This window comes from Tarenaya hassleriana, unplaced genomic scaffold, assembly GCF_000463585.1.
Source record: "Tarenaya hassleriana unplaced genomic scaffold, ASM46358v1 Cleome11, whole genome shotgun sequence".
Taxonomy (NCBI): Eukaryota; Viridiplantae; Streptophyta; class Magnoliopsida; order Brassicales; family Cleomaceae; genus Tarenaya; species Tarenaya hassleriana.
Window position 1 is genome coordinate 3,117,384 of NW_010961290.1, and position 23,014 is coordinate 3,140,397.

At 38.1% G+C, this 23,014-nt stretch overlaps 4 protein-coding genes across 7 annotated transcripts; 3 read left to right on the top strand and 1 right to left on the bottom strand.

Moving 5' to 3' along the window:
- Positions 1-34: 34 nt before the first annotated feature.
- Positions 35-3,588, top strand: LOC104805726 (septin and tuftelin-interacting protein 1 homolog 1-like). The gene is made up of 2 exons (XM_010530375.1): positions 35-207; positions 700-3,588. Exon 2 carries the CDS (start codon positions 722-724, stop codon positions 3,362-3,364), a length of 2,643 nt encoding a protein of 880 aa, XP_010528677.1. The 5' UTR covers positions 35-207; positions 700-721; the 3' UTR covers positions 3,365-3,588.
- Positions 3,589-4,682: 1,094 nt separating this feature from the next.
- LOC104805727 (serine/threonine-protein kinase ppk15) lies at positions 4,683-15,069 on the bottom strand. Of its 4 annotated transcripts, none has more exons than XM_010530377.1 (19): positions 14,818-15,069; positions 14,320-14,736; positions 13,289-13,488; positions 12,997-13,150; positions 12,802-12,911; positions 12,615-12,684; positions 12,437-12,519; positions 12,275-12,353; positions 12,127-12,167; positions 11,556-11,678; positions 10,750-10,900; positions 10,411-10,525; positions 10,237-10,319; positions 8,121-8,195; positions 7,665-7,739; positions 6,770-7,578; positions 6,133-6,288; positions 5,156-5,451; positions 4,683-4,994 (listed from the first exon to the last, which is right to left on the bottom strand). In XM_010530377.1, exons 2-19 carry the CDS (start codon positions 14,485-14,487, stop codon positions 4,918-4,920), a joined length of 2,865 nt encoding a protein of 954 aa, XP_010528679.1. In that variant the 5' UTR covers positions 14,488-14,736; positions 14,818-15,069; the 3' UTR covers positions 4,683-4,917. The 4 variants fall into 4 exon arrangements, with proteins under 4 accessions (XP_010528679.1, XP_010528682.1, XP_010528680.1 ...); XM_010530380.1 differs by having other exon boundaries at positions 14,320-14,505; positions 14,625-15,069; XM_010530378.1 differs by having other exon boundaries at positions 14,320-14,505; positions 14,611-15,069.
- A 3,309-nt stretch (positions 15,070-18,378) lies between these two features.
- On the top strand, positions 18,379-20,148 carry LOC104805728. The gene is made up of 4 exons (XM_010530381.2): positions 18,379-18,580; positions 19,227-19,353; positions 19,478-19,550; positions 19,719-20,148. The coding sequence occupies exons 1-4, from the start codon at positions 18,553-18,555 to the stop codon at positions 19,983-19,985; spliced, it is 495 nt and encodes a 164-aa protein (XP_010528683.1). The 5' UTR covers positions 18,379-18,552; the 3' UTR covers positions 19,986-20,148.
- Positions 20,149-20,772: 624 nt separating this feature from the next.
- LOC104805729 (probable S-adenosylmethionine-dependent methyltransferase At5g38780) lies at positions 20,773-22,206 on the top strand. Its single transcript, XM_010530382.1, has 3 exons — positions 20,773-20,895; positions 21,010-21,633; positions 21,732-22,206. The coding sequence occupies exons 1-3, from the start codon at positions 20,800-20,802 to the stop codon at positions 22,071-22,073; spliced, it is 1,062 nt and encodes a 353-aa protein (XP_010528684.1). The 5' UTR covers positions 20,773-20,799; the 3' UTR covers positions 22,074-22,206.
- The last annotated feature ends 808 nt before the right edge of the window (positions 22,207-23,014 follow it).

The window sequence follows — 23,014 nt, forward strand, 5'->3', positions numbered from 1 at the left end:
AAGATTTAAAACCAATATGGAAAACAAAATTTAATTTTAATTCACTTTCATCTTCTTCAACCTGAGCCCTAGTCCTCCACACGCCGATTAACGTCGGCGACCGACGTATTCTACGCTATTTGGCGGAAATTTGAAGTGCAAGAAGAAACCTATACATTTCTTGGCTTCTCTTTTTCTTCTCACATCACGATTTCCTCCTTTGTCCAGGTAAATATGAGCTTTTTTAAACAGCTTTTCGTTCTGGGTATTTGTTGATGTAGCTTCACTTTTGATGATTCTGCTTTAATTTCATCGTTTTTGGATTTGGGTCATGCAAAAACTTAATCTTGGCAGATACTTTCGCATTAAGAACTTGGTAATTTCTTAGGGTTCATATTCTGGATTTTTTTTTTCTCTCCCATTTCAGTGCTATTGAACCTTATTTATCAGTAGGTTAGTCCAGATATCAGTGGTGTTGCGCTTTCGTTTCATTCTTAGTTCTGTTTCTGAAGATTTCACTTGAGAGATAACATGGTTCATGTCTGTGGTTGGACCGTGAAAACAATTTCGTGAAGCCGTTGTGTTTTGTTTTTGTCCATATTGCACCTCCTCGAATAGCTTAAACTGGGTTTTATTCTCTTTTCTCTCTTTGATTGGATTTCGGGTTCATCTGTCTGATTTTTTTTTCGCATTTCTCACGTTTCTGTGGAATTTTTTTAGGGTTTCGGATCTGTTCTGCATCATGGATGAAGATCAGGAGATGGAGAGATTTGACATGGATAATGACTATGAGGGTGGTCGTTTCGTTGGTGGCGAGTACATTTATGAAAGGCGCAAGGAGAAGCGGAGACAGACCAAAGAGGATGCTATCTATGGCTGCTTCGCTGAGTATGATTCAGACTCGGATGATTCCGGTAGCAGTCGGAGGAAGAAGCGGAAAGACCGGGGTTTAGGGAGGACGGCAGACTTGACCAAGCCTGTCAATTTTGTGTCTACAGGTACGGTAATGCCGAATCAGGAGATTGATAAGGATTCTAGAGAATCGGATGGTGAAAAAGAAAGGAGGAATGATGATGTCGAAATGCTAGATGCAGATGATAATGGAGATGATAAGTTTAGGGGCGGTTTGGGTAGTGGAAGTTCCCGATCTGGTTTAGGTTTAGGGTTTGGTGTAAATTCATCTGCGAAGAGGGAAGGTAGTAAGCTAGCTAAAGATGCCGATGATGGAGATGTTGAGGATGAGGAGAATCCCTTGCGCAGTTCATTAGGGAGGAAGATAATAGAGCGGGCAAAGTTGAGGGAGAAGGCTAAGACCGAGAAGAGAAATAGAGAAAGTGTGAGGGGTGGGAAGAAGGATGGTCCGAGTGGTGAGGTTGGGCAGTTTGAGAAGTTCACCAAAGGTTTTGGTATGAAAATGCTTGAGAAAATGGGATACAAAGGAGGTGGGCTCGGGAAGAACGAACAGGGTATTGTTGCTCCCGTTGAAGCACAGTTGAGGCCGAAAAATATGGGTATGGGATACAAGGATTTCAAAGAATCTAGTGCAAAATTGCCCGGTACAAAGCAATTGGAGGACAGGAAGGCTGTTACAATTAGTGTCAGTGAGAAAGAGCAGATTCGTGGTGAGAGAGGGAAAAAGCAGTGGAAGAAAAAGAAGGTGAGGAAGGAGGATCATATACTTTCTGCCGAGGAGTTTTTGGAGAAAAAGCAAGAAGAGGGCTTCGGCGGCGGGCAGACAATTATTGATATGCGAGGTCCTCAGGCTCGGGTTGTGACTAACTTGGAAAATTTGAATGCAGAGGAGAAAGCCAGAGAAGCAGATGTTCCAATGCCCGAGTTACAACATAACCTACGCTTAATTGTTGACTTAGTTGAGCATGAAATTCAAAAGGTTGATCGGGATTTGAGGAATGAAAAGGAAACAGCTTTAAGTTTGCAGAAAGAGAAGGAGAGGCTTGCAGTGGAAGAGAAAACACAGAAGAAACAGTTAGAAAACATGGAATATATTGCAGACGAGATCAGTCGAATTGAGGCCGAGAATACATCAGGAAGTTTGTCTCTGGATGCACTTGCCAAGCGTTTTAGCAACCTTCATACGAGCTATCGTGATGATTATAAGATATGCAACTTATCATGCATCGCTTGTTCATTGGCTTTGCCTCTCTTTATCAGGATGTTTCAGGGTTGGGATCCTCTAAGAGATCCCGTGCACGGTATGGAGGCTATATCTTCTTGGAAAAGCCTGCTGGAAGTCGAGGAAGATCAGAATATTTGGGTTACCTCAACACCTTATAGCCAACTGGTCTCTGAGGTGGTATTGCCCGCTGTCCGAATAGCGGGAATCAATACTTGGGAACCGAGAGACCCTGAACCCATGCTCACATTCCTAGAGTTGTGGGAAAAATTGTTGCCATCGCCTATCCTCCAGACAATCTTGGACACAGTGGTTATGCCGAAATTGTCTACTGCCGTTGATTATTGGGACCCACGAAGAGAGACTGTTCCTATCCATGTTTGGGTACATCCATGGCTGCCAATGTTGGGTCAGAAAATGGAGGGTCAGTATCAGACAATTCAAATGAAGTTGAGCAATGTTCTCGATGCTTGGCATCCGAGTGATGCATCAGCATACACCATTCTTTCGCCATGGAAAACAGTCTTCGATCCTGTGAGCTGGGAGCAACTTATGTGTCGGTACATAGTTCCCAAACTACAGCTGGCATTGCAGGAGTTCCAAATAAACCCGGCTAGCCAGAAACTGGATCAGTTCAACTGGGTAAAATCGTGGGCTTCAGCAATCCCGATGCATCTCATGGTCGATTTGATGGAAAGATTCTTCTTTCCCAAGTGGCTGCAGGTCTTGTACCATTGGTTGTGTTCAAACCCGAATTTTGAGGAGATCAACGATTGGTATTTGGGTTGGAAAGGAACATTCCCTCAGGAGCTTCTATCAAATGAGAGCATCCGAAGTCAATTCACTCGTGGTCTAGGCATGATGTCACAGGCAGTTGAAGGAGTTGAAGTGGCTCAACCCGGTGCAAGAGAGAACATAAGTTACCTCAGGGCTCAGGAGCAAAGACAGTTCGAGGCTCAACAAAGGGCTGCAGCTCGTGCACAGGCACAAGCACAAGCCCAGATGGATGGCACTGGCGAGATGAGTTTGAAAGAAGTGATTGAATCATTTGCTCAGGAGAACGAGTTATCCTTTATACCTAAACCGGGCAGAAAGCACAACGGTTTACAGATCTACGGGTTTGGAAACGTTAGTATCGTCATAGATTCGGTGAAGCAGAAGGTGTTTGCACAAAAAGCTGAAGGCTGGTTTATTGTAACTCTTGAAGATTTGTTGAGGATGCATCACAGTTCCGTACGTGGAAGAAGTTAGAAGTGATCTTTGAATCTTCTCCATGTTCTTCCTTAGGCTCCAAAGGTCGGTTCTAATGTTGCCAGAAGCAATGACAGAGTGGGTCCATCTGACACTATCTTATGGTTTGTCAAAAAATCACATTTTGTTTGCATTTAGTTCTCTCTGTGTAATAGTTACATTTCGATGACAAAGTGCAGTTTTGTACACCAGAATTCATATAAAAAATGACAACTATTCAAGTCGGAAGTTCACCACAACAGAAACAATACTGTTCTAAGTGAAAGAAGCAACTTGAGGCTGTCGACTATGACCCAATTGCAATACAAATTCCACAACCTAAAAGACATTAAGACATGGTTTTCATCAGAATCTATTCGAATTCCGAAAGAAAATTTTGAATAATTGCTGAAGATATCAACCACAGAAGGAGAATTAGGGCTCTAAAAGGCAAGATACACAGGTTTTGGTTTCACAAACTTGTTCAAATCGAAAACCCCATGACCCAAAACGGGAACGAGGAGAAAATTGAAGAGACAGAAAAGATGGAAATATAGAGCCATGGTAGTAGATGAAGACCATAAAACGTTTCGAAAACACACTGAATCGAGAACGGAAATGGAGTTCATCCAAGTGGATGAAGAACATCAAACCTTTCCACTCTTTTTCCAGAAAAAAAAAAACAAGAAAGAACCATAAAGGGATAAAATTCAGAATCGAAATAATCGGCCACTGAGCCGAAAGCCCATCAAACTCGATCATAAAAAACACTAATTCCCGAAAGATCTGTTGGTGAGGAAGGACAGAAGACATCAAGGCGACTTGAACACACTCTTCTTGGATTTATGTAAGGATCATCACACAATTGAGCGTTAACATATGGCGACTTGAACAACTAAAATGGGAACAAGACCAAGTGTTTTAAAAAACAGAGAGAGGGTAAGTCCCTGAGAACAAAGCCTAACAATTTTCACAGCATGGGGAGAACATGGAGGAATTATCAGACACACACTCCTTACCTCTTCCTCCATATCTCATATGCTGGTTTCATCCCTCGTAAACAACGCAAACCTGCGCCTATTAAACTGAAAAGCCGGAACTAAATCTAGAGGGAAAAAAAATCAAAACCAAACGGAGACGAGAAAGTAGGGATGATGATATTACCAGAGTGGCATCTGATTCACGGCGATATCATCCCCCCCGTCGTGATGAACCTTCGTGGATTTCTACCGCAGATCCCCCTAAACCTTTCACTCTGATGGTTGAGAAGATACATGCTCAGAGGTAACGGTATAAACAGAATTCTGACATGAAATGTGGTACCATTGTAGCCACTATAAGCAATGTTAGGCAAACCATTAATCAGAGACACAAACAATACTATCACTGACAATTTTTTTTTCCCTTTTTTGGTGCCAAAGCACAATGAATCAGCACTTTTTTAAAAAAAAATCATGAGCCCACAGGCCATGTGAAACAGTTTTTTTTGTCTCAAGTACAACTCTGTTTCCATTTCCACCACACATGTTGCATGCTATAAGGAAAGAACAAAATAAATGAAGTTGGTTGCAGAGTTAGGCAATACTTCCATAGTCCATTTTCCCATGGGACGTCGAAGGAACATTCGTGACATGGTGGTTTGCCCTACGCCCTACAAAAAGGATACCACAACGAAACAATCTAACATCACCTACTGCTTCCCAAGATCCTCATGAGCATGATTTGATTTGAACATAATACGAATTACAGGGCCAAATTAGACGTCATTAACAAAATGAAAATCCAGAGGAAAGCTAGAAAGTGAGACCATACCCCAAGGGATGCCATTGGTGAATGAGCTACTTCTGGGAGAGCGTGGACCCCCAGAACTAGAGCTGGAAGGAGGAAGCTGTGCCTTCATGTGATTCCAATCTGAGCCCCTTACACCATTTGGCCTCCCGTGATTGAACCGTGGAGCAGTTTGCTGTCCTAAACGGCTAGGAGAGTTCTGGGGGACATGAGACCCATAATGTGACATCGGTATAAACGGGGCAAGCCTGGCACGGGGATCATGTGTTGGGTTGCTGCCAATCTCTGCTTGTGAAAACGCTTGATTGGGAGCATATCTCCTGAAGCATATTAAAGCAACAAACCTTAAGCTAAATATATTCATCCAGAGTTACCGGGAAATTGTGGAACTATTTCCTAGATTAACAACGAGAGAAGTCGATTCAAGTAGAATAAATAACCTTGGAAACATCACATGACATTCATGAAATATCACAATATGGTTCCCCTCTACTGAAGCCGGTCATCCCTGTATAAATAGTATGTAATAGGTTTTCACACTTCCTAGTTGCTTCAGATGCACATAGTCCAGAAAAAAACCAGTTTTTGCCAAGAATAAATTCATCAACTGCATCAGGATATCTCTCCCAGAACAAACACTACCTATCCATTTTTTGGGCACGTATACAAAGTACAAAAATTGCCTACCTTATAAGTAACAATGAAATACTATCGAGATGAACTAGATGCATAGCCCAATGCCAAATTGGTTAGCATGGAAGATTCCACAGAAAAATATCACAATTTGTTTTTTAAATAACAAAAAAGATACCAGTTTCATGCTAAACTTTGAGATACAAATGACGTGAAACCTTTGCATATGTGGATGTATATTGCTGATTAGGTCTCAGAGCGTATATGCTAACAGAAGAATATTGCTAGTTTGGTATAGGCGAATGCATGCAAAAAAAAAAAGGACAAGAGAGTTCACACTAGAGTGGCGGAAAATATCTTCAAGTTACCTCTGGGTAGCCAAATTTGAGGACGAGGTAGAGGCATTATTGTTGAACCTTCCCGAAGAAGTGGAGGCACCAGAGGAACCAATATGCAGACCTCTGCCAAAAGCTTGAACAATAGAACTATCGTCTATACTATCCTCCTGGAGTAGCAATTCATCACTGTAAAAGGTAACACAAAGTATGCCTTTAGAATTTTAAATTCAAGGACTCACGACAGAGCGAAACCCGTATATTCGAACATATGCTTTTGGACAAAGAAGCATCTTTATGCAACAATCATCCACCAAACGAATCAGGTCAATGACACTTCTACTGGAGTTCAACCATAAAAAGAATGACATGAGGTAATGAAAAATGATCGTAGAAGTCACTTCTTGTGTTGCCTTGAACAAATTTAACAACTCTTTGAAGATCAATCTTGGCATAGTTTAAAATCCCATGATATGTAAGGCATGACAACTAGGGTTTGAACAGCTGCCAATATAGGTTAATGTAGTAAAGTTAGAATAGAAAACCATAGGGAGCAGCACGGATATTACCCATATTTTACACACTCCTGTTATTGCATCCTTAAACACGTCCTTGAAGATCAAAACTTTAGTATTTTAACCTGGAAACTAAAGGAATTTCTCATACTTGCCTGTAATTAGGGTCCCAATCTCTGGGATCAGGTACTGACAGGTCACCATCTGGATTCTCATGAGAGGGTCCAATGCTGGACGAAACATATACATTGGCCCCAAGTGTAGAGCCGGCTGTGTTCTGAGTGGAGTATCCATCACTTAATGTAGCGCATCCTCGTGTATGTGTTCGGTCTTTAGCACCAGAATTCAATTGTAGATGAGAAGGTGAACCGACTGTCACAGTATTTCCTTCAATCTGAAAAGAATTATTCATCCCTTGTACATGTGGTTGTGATAATGAGGAATCCTGTGACTGTGAACTTCCACAATGTCCTAAACTTTTTCTCCTGTTAAATTGGCTAAACGCAGGCATCTTCCCTAAAGGAGATCCATGGCAACTGCCTCTTACTGGGGATGTTGGGCCATAATGTCCAGGAGAACCAGCTAAGAACTGATTGGTTGAACTCGGTGGAGTGAACTGCGAGGGACTAGTACCAAGGGGAAGTGGTGCAAAATTTCCAGCAGACGGACTTACCCCAAGGCCGGTTCCATGCGGGTACTGCATAATCCTACGCCGAGCATCAGGACTACTTCCAATCATTGAGATGCCACCTCTGTTATGAATGTTCATGCCCGAATGACTAACAGGAGAATAATATGCAAACATGTTGCTACTCTCTCCATAGCTCCCGTAACTACCTCCAAGTCTAGTGCCATCATTATAGCTACCGTAGTTTCCTATACTGCCGTAACTATTGGCTTGTGAATATGGCATTGTCTGAAAATGCGGACTATTATGCATGGAGACTCTGGGTATTCCTGAAACCTGTTTAGAAGTATTTGTCTTTTAAAAAAACAAACTAAAGGATACAGAAGAATTTCTGTACAGTTATAAAATGGGTAGAACCATACATGAGGAGAGAGACCAGCAGCAAACCAGTGTCCCCCGCCTGGATGATGGTCCACTCTGATATTTTGAGCAACATGCTACAAAACAAATGGGAAAAGTAAAATACGTGAATCAGTAATAGAGGTAATTGGTCCAGTTTTCACACAAATCTCTTCACAGCAAAGGAATATATCCAACCTTCACTTACTCCCTCTACTAGAGATGATCATTGACACGCTTGCATTCAGCACAAATTGAAACAAAAAAAAAAGTAGAGGAAAGGAAACGAATCTGCAATTGGTTTCTCATGATTATTTGATCAACTTTATCAATTATACATACTTACATGTACGAAAGAAAACTATCATCATGAATGAAACAACATGAACCCAAGATAATACATGCACTGCAATGAACAGAATCCATGAGACAACACACATCTAAGTTTGAGATCTGGAAAGGAAATTCGTCTGACTCACCACACGAGGTGTCTCTGGTGGAGGTTTGTACGGGCATGTAAAAGGTTCTCCGGTGACAAAAGGGTGTTTTGACGCCTGAAGAAAAATCAGATTTGTTAATCCATCATGCCTAGCTAGTAAACATCATCAACAACAACAACAACAACATCGTCTTAATTCCAAGTTTATTTGGGGTCGGCTGCATGAATTCTTCTTTTCCATTCATTTCGGTTTTGCGTCATATTCTCTGATATTTGCAACATATCCAAATCATTTCTAATGACTCGTTCCCAAGTAAGTCTAGGCCTACATCTTCCTCGTTTCTTCACTTCCATCCTTATACTCTTTAATTTTCTAATCGGAGCGTCTAGCGGTCTACGTTTTACGTGTCCAAACCATCTGAAGCATCCCTCACGTAATTTCTCTCCTATGGTTATGACTCATAGTTTCTCTCTAATACTGTCATTTCGAATACTGTCATTTCGAATTCGGTCTATTCGTGTATGTCCGCATATCCATCACAACATTTTCATCTCGGCCACACACATTTTGGATACAAGTTATCCTTTCGCCGTCCAACACTCACTACCATACATCAATGCGGGTCTTATGGAAGTACGATAGAATTTCCCTTTCAACCGTATAGGAACTTTGTAATCGCAAAGGACCCCCGTGGCTTGTCTCCATTTCATCCTTGGTTTAAAAAAGCGCGAGGCTGCTCAAGGCGCAAAAGGTCTAAAAAACCGAGGCGTGAGGCGCAATGCGATACGAGGCGCAAAAATATTTCTATTGAATAAATAAGAATTAAATAAATAAGGCTTTATAAAAAAATAAAAAATTATATTCAAACATTAAATTAAAATTATATTTTTTTAAAATTATTATATTTACAGTGTAGTTATTAAAAATCTAATGAAAATAAATTCATTTCAATTAAAAATTATAATATATTATTTTATTATAGATTAGTATTTACAAAAACAGTAAATGAATATTTATAATAATCAATGAAAATTATATTAGGTATAAAATATTTTATTTATTAATTAAAATTTATACATATATACATATATGTTCTTCTCAAGCTACACATAGAGTTTTTGGAGTTTTTAGATTTTTAAAACTTAAGTTACCAATCAAATTTTTTAAAATTAGTCTTTTTTAAAAACCAGAAAAACTATTTTATTGAAAAAAAGCTACAGTTTTTTTAGATTTATAAATCTATAAAAACTAAAATCCAAAATCCAAAATCCAAAAACTAAATCCAAAAACGAATAAAAACCTCCCTCCATTCAAGACAGTAGCGTAATTACACTGTGTTAGCTAAAGTTAATAATTTTTTACGTCCCTCGATATTATTCATTCATCTTCTTCTTTGTCTTTTCATCTTCCGAATTATACATTTTTCTTTTTATTTGCCTCAATCATCCTCGCCTCAAGCCTGCATTAAAGGCGGCGCGCTTTTTTAATCCAAGCTTAAGATTGAATCACTTCTGGATTTCTTCGGCAGTTACCGAAGCTCATACTACCTAATGTAATTATTACGTTGTATCAAAAGTTAGCTAAAATTAATAATTTTTTAAGTTCCTCCATATTCTTCTTATTCTTCTTTGTCTTTTCATCTTCCAAATTATATACTTTTCTTTTTATTTGCCTCATCATCCTTGATGAGGCGCCTCACGCCTGCATTTATTGCAGGGAAGAAGTGCGCTTCTGGCCGCTTTCTGGACATCGCATTAGTGCTTCTGCGCCTCACGCGCAGTTAAGGCGCGTTTTTTTAATCCAAGATTTCATCCATCCTGCTTTTATCCTATGACTAACATCTTCGTTGCAACCTCCATCCTTTTGAAGGATTGAACCAAAATATTTAAAATGCGGGTTTTAAGGTACTAGTCCTCCTTGTAAGTTAACTCCTACATCACTAGAACGTCCGGCACTAAAATCGCAATGCATATACTCAGTTTTCGTCCTACTAAGCCTAAAACCCTTAGCCTCTAATGTACTCCTCCATAACTCTAATTGTTCATTTACTCCTCCTCCTCTGAACTCATCTATTAACATGATGTCGTCCGCAAATATCATGCACCACGGTACTTCCTAAAAATTTCAAAGAACTATTCTAAACCAGGGGGTTTACCTGAAAAGGTGACCAACGTTTTGCAGGATCAAATTCAACAAGTCCTCTCAGAAAATCAATCAAAGCTAACCGGACTTGAGTTTCTGCAATAGTATAGGAAAAATAAGTGAATTCACAGAAAATGGCACAGTCGTGGTACACAAAAATCAGCACAGTTGTTTGACATGTGCTTACCTTTAACGATATCTTCTTCAAGCAAGTTTTTTCTGTAAGGATAACTTTTAACAATTGCTTCAAGGTTTTTATGGTTGAAGTAATCTTTCCCAATTGCTGGTTTTTTCTTCTCTCTCTGCAAATTTAACAGAAGAGAAGAGCAAGAGTTTAGACAAATAAAAGGATTTGACAACAAGGGCAAACCTTTATGAAAAGATGATTCAGATATGCAAGAAAAGATATCTCCATGAAGCACCTATGCGTGCTCAGTCACTAATATGTTCATCATATTAGTTTTTCCATACTTACTCCATCCCACTCCTTTTTTTCCCTTTCTCAGAGAGATTCAGATTTACTTACAGTTTCAAACTCTTCTTCAGTCAATGCCATATAAGCACTTTTGATGCCCCCGGAAATTTCACCATTCGCTAGATTGTGAACACTCCCAACACATTTAAAAAACTTATTCATATTTTTTGCATCCTTGAGCACATAATCAGGTGGTTGTTCACTGAAGATAAAAAAAAAGTCGATCATATATACAAGAAAAAAATTAAGAAAAGAACCCTGGTGGCCATAAACTTATCGTGTGTCTAAAGAGAACCAATCATATAGCCAAGTGTATGTAAAAAATTCAAAATGGAATTGCAGAGAAAAGCCATATAAGCATTAGAGAAGACTAAAACAAAACGACAAATTCCATAGGCAAAATATAGTAGATAGATTAACGTGCGAAAAATGCAGCTTCATAGACATGGCCCAAAAAATAGGTGAGCACAAAACCATAACGTCAAGAGGGAGTGCTAAGACAGTTCCAAATGCACACGTATATGTTTCTGAAAAGTCTAATAGTAACTTTGCTGCAAAATGAACATGCAAGAGCAGGATATGCAAACAAACTACCACATGAATCAATAATTTTAATCTAGTGGAAAGTCAGAAACTTGTCCAACAAATTTTCACACATTCTTCCAAGTTGCTATTACAAAAATAGAGCTTCAAAATAAGAGCTTCCAAGAGTAGGCCAAGTGCAAGACAGGAAAAAATTTGTCACAATATGATAAACAAATACAAATACGCAAGAGAGAAAACAAGAATGGTAATAGGCTCGGAGAAGTCACAACTCCTAATGCACATTTACCAATCCAAGAAAAGAAGGATCATACCCAAGTATTTCAATCATTCGGCTCAAAAGATCAAATTCTGAAGCACCAGGGAATAAAGGCAATCCAAGGAACAGCTCAGCAACAATGCAGCCAAAAGACCACATGTCAATGGCTGTAGCATATCTATAAAGTGGTTAAGCATCCACGTTTATCTTCAAGATGCTATAGGAATGTCATGACCCATGAGAAGCAATAGGCAAGAAGTTTAGTTCCGAGATACGTTTTGATTTCAAAATGTACACGGGGATAAAAACCTCGAGAATTTGTTGATGATATTGCAACAAAGTTAAAAGAGTTCACAAAATAGATCAAAGTGGAGCTCCAACCAGAAAAGAAATAAGATGCCACAATGCTGAAACACGTTAACACACCTAAAAATGCAACGCCATAATCCTTGAGATATCGTAACACGAAAAAATATTTAAAAGAGAAAACCATCTATTTATTTCTATCTTGACCATCAAAGAGAACTGTCACGCAAGAAGAGTGGTTTGGCTGCAATAAATAGATGGAAAGATAGCAGTAGAAATCAACTAATGAGAATGAGAAAGAAATTCAGTCTAAAGGATACTGGTATCCAAGTAAAACCTCAGGTGATCGGTAGTAACGACTCTGCAGAAGATGTGAACAGCCAACTTAGGCATTGCAAGGTTTTACATGACAGAAATGGAAAGGCTAGAAGAAATAGTAGAGATATGTAGAAATAAGCCAAAAGAAACCTGAATATAAGAATAAACAGTCCTATCTTCCATGCATGCTGATCCAAAGTCAATTATCTTGATTCCAGCAGGCTTCACACTGATACATTCGACATACAAATTTCAACATCAAATGAAGGTATCAATTCCAGTTTAGCAACTAATAATCATGCTAAAGTGCACCTGGTGCATAGAAGAATATTCTCAGGCTTCAGATCACAATGGATTATGCCAGCATCTTTCAGGAGAGCCAACCCACGTAAAATCTATAAGATGCCAAAAGCGACCAGTAAAAAATAGAAACAAGACAACAAAAATAGATAAACGAGTACATGTGCAACTCTCGAGAAAAGCTAAATACCTGCTTAGAGAAGAGCTGGACAATGCTTAATGATAATCCTCTGAATTGATTTATCTTTATAAGCTCATACCTGAGAAAGCATAAATTACTAACCACAAAGGAGAATAATTGTGTGCCAGGAAGAAATCACATGGAAGAAACATTTATAAGATATAAGGAGAATATATAAGGGAGTTATACAACTTACAGATTCATGTCAAGAAGTTCAAAGCATATGCACAAATGACGCTGATGTAAAAAGTAATCATATATGCGAACAATATGATTGTTATCCTCTGGATCATATTTCTTGTTTAACTACAGAGACAAGCAAACACTTAAAGCACATACATTTCACTAATAATATCAATGCAGAGCATTCAACAGATGAATGTTTACGTACCGTTGTCAAAATAGATACTTCAACCAGAGCCTGCTGATAGTATGCAGGCTGGTTTTTAATTATTTTCACGGCGACATAGCTGTTTGTTGCAGGAACCCAACATTTCGCAACCTGCCCAAAAGTACCATGCCCAAGAAGATCTTTGACAATGTATCTGGTAGCAAAGAAACAGAAGCTCATTAAACATACATCTTCTTGGATAGAATTCTTAAATGGTATGCTTCCGACAGCACAACAAGGGTTACAACATCAGTGAAAGGAAAGTTCAAAGGTATTAATAAAACTAGCAAACCTCTGCTGTGAATCTGAACTGGCCAAGACATCATTCACACCCAGGATTAAATCTGAGTTTGAATTATCAAAACCATCATTGAGCACACCAACTGACGGGCTAGTCAAGTACCGTTTGGGATTGGATTCTCCCGAATATTTGAACTGTGGGTTGCATATTTTATACGTCTCGACTATGTCCCTCGTAAGTTTTACCACTAACTGCAAGCAGAAAAAAGGTCATCACTAATTCCAGCCCCGTGTACATTCCAGGTATAAACTTAATATTCTGAACAGATTTCAGATCGCAACAGGGATGCAATACTAGAGAACGACATAGATAAACAACAGCATATGAGAATAATCTGACTTAAAACCCTTACAAGAAGAACAAACACATTTACAGGTCGATTTGTTCCAAATCTTTGCCCACCAATAATAGCTGAATGAATCCAATTTACACTCTCTAGAATAATCAAATGACAAGAATACTATTTGCTTATTCTAGTCAATGCCGCAACTGTCTAGAGAGGTAACGTTAATGTCAACCAACCTCACTTACCCATTAGGAAGTCCAACAAAGCTCCTTGCCTAATCCTTACACAATACCAACTATTCAAGTAAAACAGAATCCATCAAATGCAAATCCTATTGCCCTCATGCCTAAAACATTCGCAATTTACTGCAACCCATGTTGTGATGCATCTTTAACCAATATAGAGCAGAAATATCTTCAACGACGAGTTTTATTGCAGAGATTTTCTCAGCCACCTCCTAATATATCGGACACCTAAAACTGCGTTGCAGCATGCAAACTTATAAAAAGGAGATTTCTATTTGAGTTCCAACCTATCATAAACATCCCTTATTTCGTCTTCATTCATATTCTACAAACAAAATTTGAGAACCGTTTTTCTATGAGATTAAGTAAGCAGGTAGCATTATACATACAATGAGCGTCAAGCGACAAAGCTTAGTACTTTGATGCATTCAAAGATGAAAGAAGCTATTCCCACTAGCATTTCAATCATAAAGTATGTGATCTTCACTTACAGACTTCTTAACAGCGACACGCAATGGCTTAGGCAAGCTCATGGACTCTCTCGGCGAAACATAACGCCTGAAATCCAGTTGCATCGGCTCCCATGGCGTCGGTGCTCCTTGAGAACACATTTCACGAGCTCGAGACACACCTCCATCGCTGGAACCGACATCATCCATTGATCCAAACGAGACAACCTAAGCAACAAGACCTCAATTGACCACGCTAAACACTCTCATCCACACAAATCACGACGAATCACCGACGCATAACAGAATCGAAGAAAGGGAACGATCGATCACCAATCGAATTGCACCTTGAAACCCAGAAATCTGGGCTTTCCGATAATCAACGGAACCGACCGATAGATTCAAGTCCCATGCCCCCTTTTCTCATCCAATCAAACCCAAGCCAGAGCACTCGAAACCCTAAACAGATCCATCGGACCATCGATAATCCAACAGTGAATGTATAGAAAAGAATCGAGCTTTACGCCGTCAGGAGAATACCAGAAGCAGAAGAAGACGGGAATTTCAACTCTGCGACTTAGGGAAGAAAATGAAATCGGATGACGAAAGTATCGGCACAAAGAGTAGGAAAAGATCAATGGATTGCCTGCCGGAGAGAAATTGAGGGGAGCGGAGGGTGGGGGGGAGAATTCTAGAGAGAGAAAGGAGGAAAAAGAGTGAATTTCTGGGTTTTCTTCCGGTCTCAGGAAGATGCATCGGTGATTTTCTTTCTCCTGGTTTTGGTTTCTTTTCTTCTCGCTTCCAAATTTTATAATAAAAAGGATATTTATTTAATTTAGAGCTTATAAAACCTATAGTAAAAAAAAAAATCAACTCTTTAAATCTTCAATAAAAAAAATCAAAAATTATCATACTCATACAAAAAAAAATTCTAGATTATTGGATTTACATAACAAAACTTACACAAAAGAATTACAATAAAAAAACAAACTAATATTTGAATTTTCAAAATTCATTGTAAACAACGGTAACTTTTTATTTGAACAAAACAAATCATAAAAAAATATCATTTATTTGGATATGAATATAACAAAAAATAATAAGAAAAATAATGGTTTTGTCCGGAAGACATTTTTCAAAAGCTATTTTTCATTATAGATCTTTTTTAATGGTTTTGAATGGAAAAGTAAGTTGAATACTTTTTATTATATAAATCTATATGAAAAAAAAAACAATGATTTGTATATAACAGGGAGCATGATATATTTATACCATAATATTCAATTTTAGAAGACGATTACGAAATTATATTGTGCTTCTTAATTTTCTACAAGCAGCCGGTAAAAGAATGGTGAGATATTTTGCATGTTGTCAAATAAAAGTCGTAATATACAAGCGAACAAAATTTATTATTTGATTCGTAGAAAGATTTGTTTGAATCAGAAATATCTTATAAGATACTTAACGGTCTATTGATGAATGAATGGAAGATTCATGCATGAATTAGTATAGACCATATACTATGTAGATGATAACTCGACACGTGTAACGATCTCTATCCACTAATTAATGGTTTCATATGACACTAATTAGTATTCCTTGGCATGAAGTGGTGCAATTTCAAAGCACAGCTGATTTTGAATAAATAATGAATAAATGACGATATATTATCTTTTAAATCATAAAATTTTATTTCATAATACGCTTTGAGTTTCTAATGATATATATATATATATATCATTAGAACATAATTATGACTTTTTGGGGTAAAACTCGCAACTTAACTACAAGAGTTAATGCATCAAATTGTTATATTATATATATCAGTCCAAATTAAAGATTTGCAAGCCCAAAAATTAAATCATGAAATCATTGCACAACACCGAACTTCCAAGCCACAAGGACAAATATCGCTTGCATATGGAATTTTACATATTTTTTTTATTATTTAAATATCATCATTCATAACAACAAAATTACGGAAACAAGAAAATGAAAGTATGAACATGCATGATAGGATTAGTCATGTTCATGTCCTCATTCTCTCCACATAGAAGAAAAACATACCTTTAGTTCCCACTCCATACATTAGCTTCGTGATATATATATATATATATATATATATATAACACTCCTCACTGTCTAGGGTTTGTTTGATTTGCTGAGAGGAGAATGTCGATTAAAAGCTTCACCTCCTTTCTCGAGCCTGTTCTCTCTTTTCGACGGTCCAGAAACCGGAATTCTCGCAGCTCTTCTGAAGCAATCGATGGCGAATGTTAGCTTAACAAGATTTGTGATTTGCCCTCTTCTCCTAATCCCTAAACCTTGAAAAGGAGATTGAACAGTTGCTGCTCCACTGCTCCATGGAAGAAGAAGAAGAAGAAGAAGGAGGAGACAGATCATGGGAGGAAGAACAGTGATTAGACGAAGAAAACCCATTTTGAGGGGGGAAAAAAAAGAAAGTTTTGTGGAAGATTTTAAGCCACTTGGGTCGGGTTTATATGTAAGTGTGGTCTTGGTCTATACACACAACAAGCCAAATGGATTTATATGCAAAGTAATAAAGCTGCTAAATTCACCTTTTCTCTTCAATGCATTTGATTGCACAAACTTGTATGTGTGTATATGTTTACATGTGTTCATATATCCATATAGATATAGAGTCCTATATATACTTGCAACATTATAACCAATATATAATCGCATCGTTCATACTAGATCGGTTTTTATCTGTATATTGATGTAAATATCAGTATACGGTGTTTTTATCAACTTATCGCGTCAAGCTATAGGGGGACAATATTATTACTCGTGATTTTTTTTTTTAACGGAAGATCCCTAGTTACTACCCTTCGGACGCATTGACTAGGTAAATCTCTGACCCGGGAGCAGTCTTTGTATATGGATCATATAAACCCCGAAATTAGCTCTCTCTACCAGCCAAGAATCGAACACCCAATTTCAAGGTGGAGTTACCTCCTATCTCCAGCTTGACCACTCGCCCACGATCTGTTGGGTTTTGTTATTTTTTTTTGGCCAATGTGAACACAGAACACCATTTTTTTTTTCTCTTCCATATAAATACTTATTATGTTAATATGAGAAACTATATGTATGTGTCATAGGACAAACGTTTCCATTAATCTAGCACGTGGCTAAAGTTGCATTGGTAGCATCTTAATATTATTTTTCATCATCCCTTGTAAGTTCTAAATAATTTTATGATGTGTGTATATATATACACGTATATATAGATGAAAAAAAATAATATTAAATTTTGGGATTGAAGGAATGGGTTGGAAAATGTCAAAAGAGAAGGAAGAATGTAAGAGTAACGTATGAGGAGCATTTGGTACAATACAAACAAATAGAGTTGAAATCAACGATTCTCTTCTTCAATTTCAGTCGTTCATACACATTTTGTTTCTTTTTTTTTTTAATTTTAAACAAAAATATCGATAATATTAAACGTGTTCTCGAGGTTTGACCATTGTTGTTTCAAACAAAGGGTAATGTTCTGTTCCATTCGAACATATCCGTGTGCTGCTTTGTCTTGTATTGAGCTAATTCAAAGGGTAATTAATAATTCCTAATTAATATGTCTTTTTTTTTTTTCTGTAAAAGGGTTTATATATAATTTTTAGAAAACATATATGTATCGGCCTAACATTAAAAGGTGTCATTTTTCCAAATCCATTTTTAAAATTTTATGGATTTGAATTTGAAAATTAACTAAATCCATCTAACCATTAAACCAAATGGATGCTCCAAACAACCTTAATTTGTCTCATAGAATGAGTTTTGCTACAGTTTTAGAGAATAATGTTTGTGGCTTTCCATTAAACAAAACATTGTATTTGTACATTTATACATAAGAGTTTAAATAAATCCAAATAAATAAATTGACAATTTTATAAAAATCATATATATATTGAGTGGACTCGCATGTAGCATACGCGTACTTCTACGGAGTATGCGGCTGTAGGTAGGGCTGGACTACGAATTCTTAAATTACAGATTATTTACACTAATTTCTTCCCCCTTTTTTTTTTTATTATCCGTGAAAATCAAGTGGAGCCCACATCGTAGCACAACGAATTGAGAAAATCTAGGATCAAGCGGGGGAAGACTCGAACTGAAACAGAGGATCATCACGTTTGTCCCCTTCAGATCCACAAATTCAAAACCCATCATCATCATCATCTTCTTCTTCTTCTTCCCTTGTTTCTTGTTGCTATCACTCTTTAATCCCCACAAGCAAAGAACTGCGACACCATGGGACAAGTCTTCGATAAGCTTCGAGGTATGTCTCTGTCTCTGAATCTCCGCGTACGATAGGGTTCTTCTGCTTCGTTTGATTCAGGATTCGGATCTTCATTAACGGGACAAATTCGGGTTGTGCTACGATTCACGGGAGACATCGATTGAAACCCCCGATTAGGGATTAGAACTTGGGAGTGCTGTTAAAAGGGTAGCAAGAGACTAAACTCTGAATCGGGGAGGAGATCGGACAAAACAAGAATCATTTCACGGTTGAAACGGAAGACATAAGCGGTTTCCGTCTAAGAAAGCAGTGATTTGGAGATGTTTCATGATGTCTGGTCTGAGATTTTCATTTTTTTTTTAATATAGAAAGGTTCTTCAAATTCATCAGCAGTATTGAAGTATTGAATCTTCTCCTCTTCTGATCGTGTACGTGGTTTCATAGAGCACAACACTTTTGACTGAACAGATTATAAAGTTTCCAGTAAATTGCAGAATTCAAGTTTAGTATCCCTCCATGGCTCTTCTCAGAAGCAAAACTGAAGGAAGATCCAAAAGATTAGGTCTTGAAAACCCAATTGAAAGATCGCATCTTCTGCTCGCTCCTTTCTCGAGCTCGGGGTACCGGTATTATCATCGCAAGAACGACGACATTGGATGTTCTTAATTATTGTGCGTGAACGCAGGTAAGCAATGGAGGGAGAAGCAAATAAAGAAGTTCAGTGATCAGATTTTCGATCGGTTTAAGAGTCACACCGGGAGGGCCAATCTGACGTTTGAAGAGCTTTACATTGCCGTGCTCCTCGTTTACAAGTCAGAAGTTTGATTCATCTCGATTTTATACGAATTTTTTTCAAGATTTCCCAATTTGAAAAGGAGTCATATGTTATGGATCTTGGGCTTACGAGTCGCATGTTGTCTTGTTTGGATATTTCAGTGACATAAACAAGCGCTTGCCCGGTCCCCACTTCGACCCTCCTTCTAAGGACCAAATCAGAAGCTTGATGAAGGTATTAGTGTGTGTGTGTATATATATATACTGTATCCTCTTTTTCACAAAATCAACTTTCAAAAATTAACTTTCTACAACTTTCTCAAATCTTATCAGAAGGTACTTTGTAAGTTATCAGTAATAACACCTCATCCTGTTTGCAACTCGTGATATATTCCGCATATAGGATTGTGACATGAACCTCGACGGAGAAATCGACCGAGAAGAGTTTGTGAGGTTTATCCAGCAGCTCACGGCCGACACGTTCACAGTGGTGAGCCAAGGTTTGATCATATCTTTGGTCGTGGCTCCAACCGTGGCCATGGCCACGAAAAGGGCCACGGAGGGCGTCCCTGCCGTCGGGAAAGTCGTGCAGAAGCTTCCCAACGCGGTTTACGCGTCTCTCGTGACTCTTGCCGTCGTTTGGTTCCAAACAACTCAAGGTGAAGTATGATAAGAACTTAGAAGAAGGCTTGTTGCGTTCGTGACCGTACGAACGGATCGTATTTAAGGTTGCCGGATTCATCGACTTGGTCGATGCTTTGATGTGTAAGGACTGGTTGCTAACTGTCTGCTTCATGATAAATGCGCCCGCGATTAGGACCCTTTTTATGCTGTTTTTCTGTGTTTGAAGTTGATAACGTTTTGTCTAAGTTTATTAAAAGACTAAATTACCCTTTTAATTAAAGAAATTACCAAAATACTTATGGTTTTCATCTCATTTTAAAGAAATTACCGATCAAAGATATCCGAATATTTAGAATGTTTCGTAGTTACATGAAATTGGATAATCCAATATGACAATAGATTTTGAATCTGGATATTATTCGGTTTAGGGTCCAGAGACGCAAGCGTTCGTTAATTAATTAATAATTAATATTATCTAATGAAATATTTAGTTTTTTTATTTTATTTCTGGTAAAAATATTTGACCTTGTGAACTTGCGTGCACGTAAAGTCTAATATTGCCTTTATCATTCGTGAATTATAAAGTAATGTTCAGAGATGATGTAAACCATGACGTCATATGGTGCACTCTATTGGTCCGTTCAATTTCCTTGGTCCAACATTTAATGAGAAAAAATAATATAATCAGTAAAAGAATAATATAAACATCACTGACTTTCGAATAAATTAATGGACAATATGAACTGGAATCCACATTCAACCAATACTAATTTAATTTATATAATATTTTATTTAATTGGGACAGAGCTATAAAACTAAGTGACAATGGGTGTGAACATTAATTTTTGTTGAAGGAAGAAATGGAGAAGGGAGATCCAAAGCCGACAGTGACAGAATCGTTCCCAATGTCCGGAGGCGATGGAGCTCACAGTTACGCTCGCAACTCTTCCTTACAAGTGAGTCTGAGTCATGTCGATTTTATATATATTTTAATTTCACAAAACCATTTTTAAAATTGATGTTTTATTTACATATATATATATATATATATATATATATATATATATAAGAGAGGAGGACTATTCAATGCTCTGAACAAGAGCCGAGAAGCTATCTTGGCGAATCTCGATCTTCGAAACCCTAATTTCGATCGTAACAACAACATCGTGAGAATCGCGGATTTCGGCTGTTCCGTTGGGCCCAACACGTTCGATGCCGTCAAGCACATCATCGACACCGTCAAACTCAGGTTCCGACAAGAAGACGATGTGGACGACGACCTCCAAGATCTCGAGTTCCATGTTTTCTTCAACGATCAATCCAACAACGATTTCAACACCCTCTTCAAAACCTTACCCAAGAACGAAAACTGTTTCGCGGCGGGAGTTCCCGGCTCGTTCTACGGCCGGGTATTCCCTAGGAACAGCCTCCACATCGGCCACACTTCCTACACGCTCCACTGGCTATCCCGAGTCCCCGGAGAAAACATCGGAAAACAGAACTCTCCGGCTCACAAGGAACAGTTCGAGAAAGACATAGAGAATTTTCTTGAAGCGAGATCCGAGGAACTTGTCCCCGGAGGACTGATGATCGTCTTGGGACTGTGTATCTCCGACGGCGTCCCCTTCGCCCAAACCGGGAAGGGTATCGTCATGGAGATCTTCCTCGGCTGCCTGATCGATATCGCCAAGGCGGTAAGAAATCTCGTTCGTTTTCGAGCAATCAAGATCAAGAAGCTCGGAAGAACAGCGAATAACGACACTGTTCTCGTTCCTGATCCGTGATTTTACAGGGAATAATAAGCGAGGAGAAGGCGAAAACGTTCAGCTTTCCGAAATACTTCCCGCATTTCAGCGAAGTGAAGGAAGCGATGGAGCGGAACCGGCGATTCAGCGTGGAGATGATGGAGGAGATAAAGCACGCGTACGAGGATGTTGACGTGGGCCACGAGCTCGTTGTCTCGGTTTACAGAGGACTCTACCATGGAGTCTTGGTCGAACATTTCGGAGAAAGTTCGGTCGATGTGCTATTCGACCGATTTGCCGAGGAACTGACCAAATGCCCTCTCGACGATATAAAGAAGACGGCGAGCGATAGGGAATACGTTATCGTACTTAGGCGAAATTTGGTCTGATGATTTCGGTTATATAATAACAGCACTCGTGTTGGTTTTTTGTTTCTATACATATATATATATATATACCGTGATATCGATTTCAGAACGTTATTCTTGGAAATATTAAATCGGTATTGTTGTCTTTTACTTACTCAAATCGCCCGGTTATAATTTTATTTTGATAAAACCGAATTGATTTATGATTTTTTATAACCGAAAACCGGAAACACTTGCTTTAGTTGGTCTCTGTATATATAGAACAGGGCCTTGCCTGAAAGTGTTTTATTTGCAGATAGCCTCAGCGTAAAGAAGGCCCAATATCAAAGTGATTAACTTTTTTTTTCCCTGGAAGCAAAGGCCCAGTTTTGGTTTGGAATATCTAAACAGAGGAAAACTATTAAACAATTTAAAAAAAAAAACAAATGGATTTTATTTTATTAATTAATCAAATATAAGGGTGGATTATTTTATTTTATTTTATTTTTGTGAAAGGAAAGCAAAGGCCCCAGTTTCGGAAGATGTAACGTATCTTTCAAGCTCAAAGATTTTGTCAATTCGATCTCATGGATTGGTATTGGTTTGGCAGTCACTCTCTCTGATGAGTCGTTCTCAAGCTTTGTATTGTTCCTCCATTCAAATATATATATATATATATAATTGGATAACTGGATCGAGAAATTAACAGCGCCATATATCATCTTCCAAATTTTGTTTTACACCGAATATTAGGTAATTTTAAAAAATAAAAGAATCCAAAAATACTGATACTAGAAAGAAAAAAAAAACAATACCTAATTTTTTCATAAAAGAATTAAAACTAAATTATGGTTAGATGATAAAGTCGTGGTGGTGGCCCACAACGAATCCAAAGACGGAGCTGTCGGAGTCGCTTCCACAGTTCCACGTATTTTTCAACATGCAAAAATAAAAACGTAATTATATTTTAATCTTACCAAACT

Coding starts and splice junctions, on each gene's coding strand:
- LOC104805726 (XM_010530375.1), top strand. CDS start 722: ATGGATGAAGATCAGGAGATGGAGAGATTTGACATGGATAATGACTAT.
- LOC104805727 (XM_010530377.1), bottom strand. CDS start 14,487: ATGGATGATGTCGGTTCCAGCGATGGAGGTGTGTCTCGAGCTCGTGAA. Junction 13,151..13,288: donor AGTTCAGATTCACAGCAGAG/GTTTGCTAGTTT, acceptor CTTTGCTACCAG/ATACATTGTCAAAGATCTTC. Junction 4,995..5,155: donor CACCAATGGCATCCCTTGGG/GTATGGTCTCAC, acceptor TCCTTTTTGTAG/GGCGTAGGGCAAACCACCAT.
- LOC104805728 (XM_010530381.2), top strand. CDS start 18,553: ATGGGACAAGTCTTCGATAAGCTTCGAG. Junction 18,581..19,226: donor AGTCTTCGATAAGCTTCGAG/GTATGTCTCTGT, acceptor GCGTGAACGCAG/GTAAGCAATGGAGGGAGAAG. Junction 19,551..19,718: donor AAATCAGAAGCTTGATGAAG/GTATTAGTGTGT, acceptor TTCCGCATATAG/GATTGTGACATGAACCTCGA.
- LOC104805729 (XM_010530382.1), top strand. CDS start 20,800: ATGGAGAAGGGAGATCCAAAGCCGACAGTGACAGAATCGTTCCCAATG. Junction 20,896..21,009: donor CTCGCAACTCTTCCTTACAA/GTGAGTCTGAGT, acceptor TATATATATAAG/AGAGGAGGACTATTCAATGC. Junction 21,634..21,731: donor TGATCGATATCGCCAAGGCG/GTAAGAAATCTC, acceptor GTGATTTTACAG/GGAATAATAAGCGAGGAGAA.